Below are 12,173 nucleotides of genomic sequence, written 5' to 3'. Positions count from 1 at the left end.
TCTGAGCGAGCTCAGCCCAAGGGACATACCTCGCCCACTCACCAGGCCGGTCCCGGCAATATGACCGCAGAAACCTGCCCACATCCTGGTTTACGCGCTCCACCTGCCCATTACTCTCGGGGTGAAAACCCGAGGTCAAGCTGACCGAGACCCCCAGTCTCTCCATAAATGCCCTCCAAACTCTGGACGTGAATTGGGGGCCCCGATCAGAAACGATGTCCTCAGGCACCCCATAGTGCCGGAAGACATGGGTAAACAAGGCCTCCGCAGTCTGCAGGGCCGTAGGGAGACCGGGCAACGGGATGAGACGGCAGGACTTAGAAAACCGATCCACAACGACCAGGATCGTAGTACTTCCCTGGGACGGGGGAAGATCGGTAAGAAAGGCCACCGATAAGTGTGTCCACGGCCGTTGTGGAACGGGGAGGGGCTGTAACTTCCCTCTAGGCAAGTGCCGAGGAGCCTTGCTCTGAGCGCACACCGAGCAGGAGGAGACATAAAATCTAACGTCCTTAGCCAACGTGGGCCACCAGTATCTCCCTCTAAGACTCCGCACTGTCCTCTCGATGCCAGGATGAGGAGGGGAGAGTATGAGCCCAACGGATTAGCTTATCCCGGACCCCCCCCCCCGGCACGTACTGAGCCCCCGCTGGACAGTTAGGGGGGGCCGGCTCTAACCGTGAGGCTCTCTCTATCTCCGCGTCCACCTCCCATACCACCGGTAACCACGAGACATGAAGGTGGAATGATGGGAGTTGGCTCAACGGACCGCTCCTCGGTATCATAGAGGCGGGACAGCGCGTCGGCTTTAGTGTTTTGGGAGCCTGGCCGGTATGAGATGGTGAACTGAAACCGGGTGAAAAACATGGCCCATCTAGCCTGAAGCGGATTTAGTCTCCTCGCTGCCCGGATGTACTCGAGATTATGATGGTCAGTCCAGATGAGAAAAGGGTGTTTCGCCCCCTCAAGCCAATGTCTCCACACCTTCAGAGCCTTGACTACAGCTAACAACTCCCGGTCCCCCACGTCATAGTTTCGCTCCGCCGGACCGAGCTTCCTCGAAAAGAAGGCACAAGGGCGGAGCTTGGGTGGTACGCCCGAGCGCTGGGACAGCACGGCCCCGACCCCCGCCTCGGACGCGTCCACCTCCACTATGAACGCTAAAGAGGGGTCCGGATGCGCCAACGTGGCCGCATTGGTGAACAGCTCCTTCAGACGACTGAAAGCTCTGTCCGCCTCTGCTGACCAACGCAAGCGCACCGGTCCTCCCTTCAGCAGTGAGGGAATGGGAGCAGCCACCTGACTAAAACCCCGGATAAACCTCCGGTAGTAATTGGCAAACCCTAAAAACCGCTGCACCTCTTTCACCGTGGTCGGAGTCGGCCAATTACACACGGCTGTAACGCGGTCATCCTCCATCACCACCCCGGAGGTGGAAATACGATAACCCAGGAAGGAAACGGCCTGTTTGAAGAACTCACATTTCTCCGCCTTGCAATACAGGTCATGCTCCAGCAGTCGCCCAAGTACCTTACGCACCAGAGACACATTCGCCGCGCGTGTGGCAGAGTAGATCAAGATGTCATCGATGTACACTACCACTCCCTGCCCGAGCAGGTCTCGGAGAATCTCTTCTACGAAGGATTGAAAGACAGCTGGAGCATTTTTCAACCCATATGGCATGACGCGGTACTCATAATGGCCAGATGTAGTACTAAATGCGGATTTGCAATACAGGTCATGCTCCAGCAGTCGCCCAAGTACCTTACGCACCAGATACACATTCGCCGCGCGTGTGGCAGAGTAGATCAAGATGTCATCGATGTACACTACCACTCCCTGCCCGAGCAGGTCTCGGAGAATCTCTTCTACGAAGGATTGAAAGACAGCTGGAGCATTTTTCAACCCATATGGCATGACGCGGTACTCATAATGGCCAGATGTAGTACTAAATGCGGATTTTCTGGATTTTTGTTTTAGATACCGTCTCTCACAGTTGAAGTGTACCTATGATAAAAGTAACAGACCTCTACATGCTTTGTAAGTAGGAAAACCTGCAAAATCGGCAGTGTATCAAATACTTGTTCTCCCCACTGTATTACCGTATTAACCCCTCGTTTCATGTGTCTCTCCTCAGGCCGGTGGTGGCTGGTCCCCTGCAAGAAGGTGAGGTGCCTGAGGTCCCTCCCCGGCGTACACAGTACGTGGCATTCTGGACTCGAGACGCCGGGTGAGGGGCCTACAGTACCTCGTGGACTGGGAGGCGTACGGTCCGGAGGAGAGATGCTGGGTTCCGGTGGGGGACATTTTGGATCCTTCTCTACTGAGAGACTTCCACCGCCTCCACCCGGATCGCCCGACGCCTCGCCCTCCGGGTCGTCCTCGAGGCCGGTGGCGGCGCGTCAGGGAGCCGCGCGTCAGGGGGGGGGGGGTTACTGTCACGACTTGGCTCCCCTGCCTGTTCGGGCGGTGCTCGGCGGTCGTCGTCACCGTCCTACTAGCCGCCACCGATCCCTTTTTCGTTTGTCTGTTTGTTTTGTCTTATTAGTTTCACCTGTCTTTCTGTATTCGTTTAATGAGCTTCCCTATATTTAGTAGGTAGACCCGCCCTTGTTTTGTGCGGGATTGTCTTTATGTTACGTGTGTGTGTTTTAGGTAGAGGTATATTATTTTGCTATTTACTTGGCACCCTGTGTTTTGGGTTGTCAAGTTATTCTCTGCGCCCTGTATGTTTGGGCTTATAATTTTTTGTGTGCAATAGTAAAAGGAGCACTTTTCCCAAGTGGAACTCTCTGCGTCTGATTCCTTCACCCACCTAGTCCCGCGTGACACAAATAGGATTACCTCAAGATTGCTCTGATGTCCAAAAGATTTCAAAACTAAATGTTGTGACATAAAACTTAAGTTGCATGTATTTGAAAATATCTACATTGGTCAATCCAAAATGTATTTTAAAAGCTGTAATGGGAATCTATTTCTGTTTTACCAAGTCATTTACGGTTTCCATGCCTTTAATTTTCCATGTGGACCAATTTATCTGTGAATTCTGAAACGCTATCCAAGGATTGTTCCATAAGGTTGTGTTTTTAGGGATGTGATATTGGTTCTTGTAGAATATGTTTCATTTTCTTCCATATTGTTATAGTGTTTCTAACTATGAAGTTAATGTTCTTATCCTTTTAAATTACACACGTAAAAAGATTCTGGGGATGAATATGCGCATCTTCAATATGTACCCATTGCTTTAATACATTTAACTATATGTCGTAAGTAAAAGATTTGGGTAGCGATTTGATACATTTTAAAGTTTGGAAGGTTAAAACCCTCATACTTAGGAAGATGTAAAACTTTCCAATTTAATTCTATGAATGTTATTTGTCCATATAAAGTCTGTTATGACCAAGTATACTTTTTTAAAGAATATCTTCGATGGGGTAATTGGTATTACCGAAAATAAATATAAAAACTTTGGGAGCCATGCCATTCTGAATGGTTTATTCTACAGTACCTGTAAGATTTATGGGAAGATTGTTCAATTTAATTAGATCTGCTTTTATATTGTTGAGTAATGGAATAAAGTTATCTTTATATATTTATTGTTTGTTGTCACTTATTAAGCAACATATGTATTTAAAATTGTTTGTGGTCCACTTTAAAGGATTTCTGTAGATTGTGAGTTATTGTTTTTCTTTTTCCTATTGCCATTATCCACATACATTTTACATCCTGAGATTTTAGAGTATTCTGAAAATATTTTCAGCAAAGGAGACATTGAGATTTCAATATTGGTCATGTATATCAGGAGATCATCTGCAAATAAGTTTCGTATATATTCATGTTTAACAATACTGATACCTGTTACGTTTGGGTCCTGTCTAATTATTTCTGCAAGATGTTCAATTGCCAGTGCAAACAGGAGAGGGGAGAGGGGACATCCCAGTCTTGTGCCCTTTTCTAAAGCAATTTAATCAGATAATGTCTCATTTGTGTATAATTTTACTTTAGGACATTTATATAATATTTGTATGAAATTTATTATTTCAGTTGGAAAGTTGAAAGCTTCTAAAGCTTTGAATAGAAAAGTCCCCCCCTTGAGGGTGGAGAGAAAAATGTAAATGTTTAAGTTAATTTCGTGCAATTCTACACATTTTGCCATGACTTATGCCATGATATCTGAGTGATATCAATGGGGGGCCCTGGAGGTCAGGGTGCTGACTGTGTGTGACAGTGACTGTGAGTGACTGAAATAACAAAACCAAATTACTGATGCACAACCAAATTTCGAACTTGTACATTGTGTACTCTACTAATCTAACTCTCAACAGTAATTTGAGACCCTGACTGAGGCCTGGGGCCCTAAGTGACATCTTATGTTGCTTATGCCTGGAGCCGGCCCTGGAAAAGGCCATTTGAGACAGTTATAAGTGTTTTCAGCATCAACAGCCATTATTGATTTTTTTTGTATGCATGCCAGCAAAGCCACTACACAACACAACACTGAACAATACATGCACTATAACGGTGACAAACGGAGCCCACAAACTGTGCCCACAAATTGTTAGGGCCTTCATAAAGCTGTCCCAACAGCAGAGTCCCAACACCTTACCACTGCTACCCCTGGCTATCAGCAGAGCCTTGTCTGGCAGTGAAACAGTTCATTCAGCCTCATTTACTGCAATTAAAAGAACAGCTGATATGGCTGACTTGCTTAAACAAATGTGGTTTCTACTGACACTTGAGATGTACAAACTATGGCATAAGGGGACGACGAGCGGATAAGAGGCAATCCGTAATTCCGATTAAGACATTAATGAGCGAGCTAGGACGGACGTAGTCAATATAACTATTTTTTCAGCACGGGCTACTAACAGCTTACTACACAACATACACTTAGTATTACTTTCTTAGCTACAGTATACATATCTCCCTGGCATATTACATCATTTAAGCGGCAGCATACAATACATTTTTGGACTCACCTTGTTGTGTTGTGCTCACTTGAACAGGAAGGTGGCACAGCTGTGCTCACTTTATGGTGCTTTCAAGACAACTGGGAACTCTGAAAAAAAGAAGGCCGAATCATGACGTCAGTGATCTTTAAGGTCGGAGCTCTAGAAAGAGGCCTGAGTTCCCGACTTGAAATTCCGAGTTGGATGACTGTTCAAAACGTGTTTTCTAGTTGTCTTGAACTCACTGAAGTCTGAGATTTCTGAGTTTACAGTTGTTCTGAACGCGGCAGAAGTCATGCTGGTTTGACAGCATAGCCAATGTTGAATGTTTATTTTTTAAGCTTGGAAAAGAGACCCTTAAACCCAGACTTGGACCACACACCCACTCCACTGAATAGCAGGCTAGTAATTGTTTTGCAATGCTTGCAGTTAGCCACTGTTTCCTTCCAAACCACTCATTTTTGAATTTGCAATTTCCAACTTGTTGTGTAATGTTTATGGCCGATGAGCACTGATACATTTTATCCATAATTTCTCTTCATATGACAAGGATTGAAAAGGATTTGCCAGCAGATTTTCGACTTGATTCATGATGATGACTGCTAGCTAAGATTTTGAAAGTATGATGTTGACATGATCACTCCAATCAAAGCTACGGTAGATATAACGTGATTTGACTAAATTTTATCTGTGGCCAACGACCTTGAGCCTTCTTGGATGGGCACTTCTAATGTAACTCTATGGCAGCACCCAAGGGGCTTGAATCTTCGAGTACCTCAGCAAAAATTGTAGAATAAGAGTGAAGACATCAAAACTATGAAATAACACATATATTTCTCATGAGGACTGGCTCTCATGAGGACTGCCACAGGAAAGGAAGACCCAGAGTTACCTATGCTGCAGAGGATAAGTCCATTAGAGTTACCAGCCTCAGAAATTGCAGCCCAAATAAATGCTTCACAGAGTTCAAGTAACAGACACATCTCAACATCAACTGTTCAGAGGAGACTGTGTGAGTCAGGCCTTCATGGTCGAATTGCTGCAAAGAAATCACTACTAAAGGACACCAATAAGAAGAAGAGACTTGCTTGGGCCAAGAAACACGAACAATGGACATTAGACTGGTGGAAATCTGTCCTTTGGTCTGATGAGTCCAAATGTGAGATTTTTAGTTCCAACCGCGGTGTCTTTGTGAGACGCCGAGTAGGTGAACGGATGATTTCCGCATGTGTGGTTCCCACTGTGAAGCATGGAGGAGGTGTGATGATGTGGGGTTGCTTTGCTGGTGACACTGTCAGTGATTTATTTTGAATTCAAGGCACACTTAACCAGCATGGCTACCACCACATTGTGCAGCGATACGCCATCCCATCTGGTTTGCGCTTAATAGGACAATGACCCAACACACCTCCAGGCTGTGTAAGGGCTATTTGACCAAGAAGGAGAGTGATGGAATGCTGCATCAAATGACCTGTTCTCCACAATCACCCGACCTCAACCCAATTGAGAAGGTTTGGGATGAGTTGGACAGCATAGTGAAGGAAAAGCAGCCAACAAGTGCTCAGCATATGTGGGAACTCCTTCAAGAAAAGCATGCCAGGTTGGAAAAGCATGCCAGGTGAAGCTGGTTGAGAGAATGCCAAGAGTGTGCAAAGCTGTCATCAAGGCAAATTTGATCTTTATTTATTCTTTAAGTGTGGCTACTTTGAAGAATCTAAAATCTATTTTGATTTGTTTAACACTTTTTTGGTCACTACATGATTCCATGTATGTTATTTCATAGTTTTGATGTCTTCACTATTATTCTACAATGTAGAAAATAGTAAAAATAAAGAAAAACCCTTGAATGAGTAGGTGTGACTGGTACTGTATAAAACTCTTTGATGTACAATTAAAGGTCAAGTTTGTAAATTGCATGTAAAACAGTCAGCAATAATCTAATGAAATCAGAGCTTTTGAAATTATACCTAGGCTGAATATATGCCTTACACAACCGTAAGACCCACGAATAATTGAATTATTCTTTTTGCAATAATCACTGATCTGGCTTTCAGGTCTGTCAATAAAAATGCCCTTTTTGTTACAATTTTAACCAGAACCAAGCATAATGCCCATTCACTAATATTTTTGAACATTAACACCTGTCACATAAACAATATCTCAAGCACAAGTCCACGTGCAAGTGAGTAGCCGGCTAATATTTATATTTCAAGTTTAGCCAACTTGGATCTAGGTATAATTTCACAAGCTCTGAATTCAGCTAACAAGGCAAAACAATTGTTATGAACACACCCTTCTGTCTGTCTCTAACTGTTTGATCAGCATGTTGGCCTGTCCACTTGGTTCAGATGTTGAAATCAAGTGGCATACCTTATTTCTCAGAATGAGAACGAGTTGTCAGTTCCTTATATAATTGTTTTATGCATATTGCACATTTATAAAACACAGACTAAACAGCAAGTATAGCAATCTTTATTTGACTAAAATGCTGCTAGCTATACGTGGTACCGTAATGTTGTAACGGCTCTCGTCGAAAGGAGTGGACCAAAGCGCAGCGTGGAAAGTGTACATCGTTCTTTTTATTGATGACACCAAAAGCAAAATAACAACGACAAAAACGAACGCGCACAGTTCTGTAAGGCAAATAAACTATACAGAAAACAATATCCCACAAAACCCAAACGGAAAATGACAACTTATATATGATCCCCAATCAGAGACAACGATAGACAGCTGCCTCTGATTGGGAACCACACTCGGCCAAAACAAAGAAATAGAAAACATAGATTTTCCCACCTGAGTCACACCCTGACCTAACCAAACATAGAGAATAATAGGGATCTCTAAGATCAGGGCGTGACAAATGTGCGTACGACCAACTGAGCATTTGTCAGAATGAATGCTCACTGGTACATCCGTTTTAGTAGTGTCTGCTCTTCTCAAACATGTAGGAGTTGAAACATAAGCAGGGTATGGTTCGAAAGGTTAACTTCTCCTCTAATACAGTCAAATAATATCAGGAAGAAGTGATCTCTCATCTTTGTTGTTGTGAGTGGTAGGGAGAGGGGCTTGGGAGAAAGAGGCGAAGCGGGAGGTTTCACTCTCGCCAAAATCTGTCCAAAATCAGCCCAATACGTTTCTATGCACTTATTTTGAACCTAAGCCTGTCGCCTGCCTTCTCGCCTTTGGGACACGACTCCCATTGTTAGGGCTTAGACATGAGCATCTCGTCATTATACAAATCTCTGGTGTAAATGGGAAGGTGCACACAGCACAGAAGGAGCGAATGAGACGAGACCAAAAATACAACATGAGAGCAAGCAGACATAAATGCTCATAAAAAAGAAAAAGAAAAAAAAACTTGATTCTGCGATACAGGCATTTGGAATATCGTCTGAGACCAGCCACCCGGACAGCTGATGAAACTGAAGAGTATTTCTGGGAATACTGCCATTTGGGATGAAAACAACAGAGGCTGAGATGCTGGTTCTGGTAAGGAGTGAAATCTCCACTAACCTTGTATAACCGCCCTCCTTCATGGCACTGCCCTTATCTTGCCATGGACTGTCTCTCCACACCCAAACTGCCAACCTTTATCATTCACACTTTCTCACACACGCACAACACACAAACCTCTTTCTTCCTCCTAATCTAACAGACCAACAGGAAAAGGAACAGGAAGTCAAGGGCAATAATGGTGGAAATATAAACTCAGTGCCTCAATTAATAAAATTATGTTAATGGAGGTCAGCAGAGGCTTAAGCTCTGTTGGCTGGTCTGGGCCTCAGTCGGAAAAACATTGACTGTGTGACTCAAACAGCCCCAAAATACATAATAAATCAATTGATGAAGTGTCATGTCTGGATCCTCAGGGATCGCTGCACAGCCTGAACAGCCTGCCCTGTCTGCTGTCCATTCAGCACTGCTGTCAAGGGAGCATGTGAGGACAATGGGGGAAATATGTTTGTAGCGATCTCTGCTGGTGAAGATAGGAAACTGCATCTTAGTGCATCATGGAAGTATTGGAAAATGGGACAACAGTGCCACCTGCTGTCTCATTCATACCAGTACAGGAACGGAGTAATGCATGGTGCAGTAACAATAATCCCATTATCCATTATCTCAAAGCCATCCTCACTAACACTGTGGTTGTGTCCACAACATGACTGTAATGTAGTCAACCTGGAACGTGCCCAGTATCTTTCTGGTCAATAAAACTTCAGGGAAAACACCTGGACTGTACAGCGCTCTGACATCACCAACATCTGGAAGAGGAGCCAGCCAATCAAAGACCTCTGCACAGCAGCCAGAGAGCAGCCAAGAAAACAAACAGCATCATGCAGGAACTCCTATTCACAGTTCCCAGTTCCCTACAAACACACACACGAGTGCATACACACATGCACACGCAAGCGCACACTAACAGTTCGTAGTATGAAACAGGGAAACAAGTTGTAAACAACTTTCTTCTTGTTCAAATTAAGAGCATATTGGCTTGGGTTAGATCTCTGATGAATGCAGGCTAGGAGTGTGTAGTCACAGGAAGATGCTGTCTAGTTATAATTACAACACACTGGCAACAGCGTCGGTAAAAGTATAGAAGTGCCAGCCTACAGTGGCATATACGCACACACACACACACACACACACACACACACACACACACACACACACACACACACACACACACACACACACACACACACACACACACACACACACACACACACACACACACACACACACAGTTACTTAATATTGAATGTGCAAGTACACAATAGTATCCCTCTCGACTGTTGCAAAGAATTACTTCACTTTGAGTGCACTGGTGGTAAAATATATATAGAGACTTGTGATTGGCTTACCATGGTCATATGACTGCAGCCGCTTGGCCTAGTAGTTGAGCTTTCCATATGGAAGGGGTGCTCAGTTACATTCGGCAGTGGGTCTATTTTTTCTTTTTGGGGGGGCCGGAACAGAGTTATAAATAATTTGTACACTGCAGAATCTCAAACAGATATAGTATTTGAGAAAAATATAATAATTTCAAACCTTGATTACATTGGGATACACGATCACATATGCCTCTCTTCTTATGTGTGGGGATACTTGGGAACAGATTTCCTACATTAAAATCACTTTGAGCTCATGTTGTTTTGTTCTCAGGCGACTTTGGGGGCCAAATAAAATCACACGCGGGCTGAATTTGGCCCGCAGGCCACCTATTTGGGAACTCTGCCATATGGTATAGATCAGATGTACACCGGGGGAATTCATCCATGCCTAAATTTACATTGAAAACCACCTCATGAAACACGGTAGAGATTCAGTACACCATCAGAGGAAGCACCGTCTTCCTGGAATAGACTCTCTGCTCTGTATAAAAAAAATTCTCTCCCTCCTCTCCTTTTTCTCCTCTCCCTGAGTTTCTCTCTGTTCTCTCTCTCTCTTCTTCTCTCTCTCTGTGTCACTGTCTGTCTGTCTGTCTGTCTGTCTGTCTGTCTGTCTGTCTGTCTGTCTGTCTGTCTGTCTGTCTGTCTGTCTGTCTGTCTGTCTGTCTGTCTGTCTGTCTGTCTGTCTGTCTGTCTGTCTGTCTCTCTGTCTCTCTGTCTCTCTCTCTAAGACCACCCAGGATCATGTTTTCACAGCAAGCTACATCTCCTTGGACTCAGACATAGGCTATAACACACACACCACAGTTCTTTAAGGCATGAAGCTGACCAAACCAGAAATACTACGGTGTGGATAGTGGATACCTAAGGCCGCTATCAAACTGTTTTAAACAGCAAATCCCCTAATGATGTTTTGCCTAATTTAGTTCAGAATTATCTGTTATGTGACATCAGTGTTGGCCTAATCATGGTCTTCTATTCTACTCTGTTTTCCTCTTATCCTTTACAAAACAAAGGAGTGATCATAAGAGAATTAAACTATACTGTCTGATAGTAATTGAATACACATAGCCTACAATATAGCCTAGTTAAAGACTACAACATTATCCATCTCTCTCTTCCCTTTGAAGATGATGGCACAATGAATAGGCTAGACCAGGGGTATTCAACTCCCACCCTAAGAGATCTTGGAGCCTGCTTTTCTCTTCTACCTGATAATGAATTGCACACACCTGGTTTCCCAGGTCTAAATAAGTCTCTGATTAGAGGGGAACAATGAAAAAAAGCAGTGGCACTGGCTTCAGTGAGGTTGAGGGGGCTAGACAGAGGGAGATATGAACATACATTTTTAAAGGAACTGACCACAATCATTTTTTTTTTTTTTTTTGTAGGCTACTCAAACAGCAACAGTTTTAATACTTTATAAATGTTTCCGTTAGTTTAGAAATAACACAGCATTGTTGTGTTGCGTGCAGGTAGGGAGGCGGGGTAGTGAGAGGGCAACGATGCTGAATAGTGCCCCCTCCCACTGCAGCCCACTCCTCGTTCGTGCACTGACTTCCAGGGGAAACCGCTTTGTTACGAACTGTATCCACATTTTACGCGGGTTACTCAAGTCCGCCTGAAATATAAAATACAGCAGGCCTACCCAGAGTAGGTTTTGGAGAAATAACGCGTACTGTCTCTTTAAGATCTCTTGGCTAGTCTGCTTCGTATTGATCAATCCACCATTTTCCAACACACAGCGGCGGCAGTGGTAACAGCGACGGCTACTGCGAGAGATAGCCCTACCTGGAGACGCCAGGACCCGGGGCAGTCATGGCAGCGAACATGTACCGGGTTGGAGGTAAGGGGAACACAGTTTTGGACAATTTTGTGTCCTTTATGTCGCGTTTTCACTGGTTCGTCGCGGGTTTTGCAGCATGGTGTTGTCCTTTTTTTTTTATTTCCTAAAGCTAAAGTGCCTTGTGCTTCAGTCAGTGATGAAGATGATGGTGACTGAGGAGGAGGAGGATGGTGATGAAGAGTCTCGTAGGGACCCCGGGTTTTTCCTCGTTGTTTCTAAACGTATCGCTGTTGTTGTTACACAAACCAATATGGTCGTCTTTAGAGTTAACATTTTGTTTTTATTAAAATAATTATTCAACGATTCGCTTTTAAAAGTAAAGTTTGGCTTGCCAGTCGGCTAGCTAACACATTAGTTGGCTAACAGGCTATTTGGCTCTGTTGAGAGAGTGAGTATTTTGAGGCAGAGCACGATAACGTTATTAACTGCTGCTGGTCTCTGAAGTTGTACTTTCAGAATGATAATAAATTACGATGGTGTCTATTG

At 44.2% G+C, this 12,173-nt stretch overlaps 1 protein-coding gene across 3 annotated transcripts in view; it reads left to right on the top strand.

The window, feature by feature from the left end:
• The first annotated feature begins 11,497 nt into the window (after positions 1 to 11,497).
• mta1 (metastasis associated 1) overlaps positions 11,498 to 12,173 on the top strand; it is a 48,348-nt gene continuing 47,672 nt past the window's right edge. For 2 of the 3 annotated variants that reach the window (XR_011670625.1, XM_071365410.1), the window contains exon 1: positions 11,535 to 11,687. Coding sequence is in view for 2 of the 3 variants with exons in the window: in XM_071365410.1 (XP_071221511.1) it covers positions 11,660 to 11,687 (28 nt within the window). In the remaining variant the exon portion in view is untranslated. Of the gene's footprint in view, positions 11,688 to 12,173 lie in introns of all 3 variants that reach the window. The other variant, XM_071365411.1, reaches the window with a different exon arrangement.

The sequence above is a fragment of the Salvelinus alpinus genome, chromosome 25 (genome assembly GCF_045679555.1).
Source record: "Salvelinus alpinus chromosome 25, SLU_Salpinus.1, whole genome shotgun sequence".
Lineage (NCBI taxonomy): Eukaryota > Metazoa > Chordata > Actinopteri > Salmoniformes > Salmonidae > Salvelinus > Salvelinus alpinus.
The sequence above is the reverse complement of the archived record's forward strand: the minus strand, read 5'-3'. Positions and strand labels throughout refer to the sequence as shown.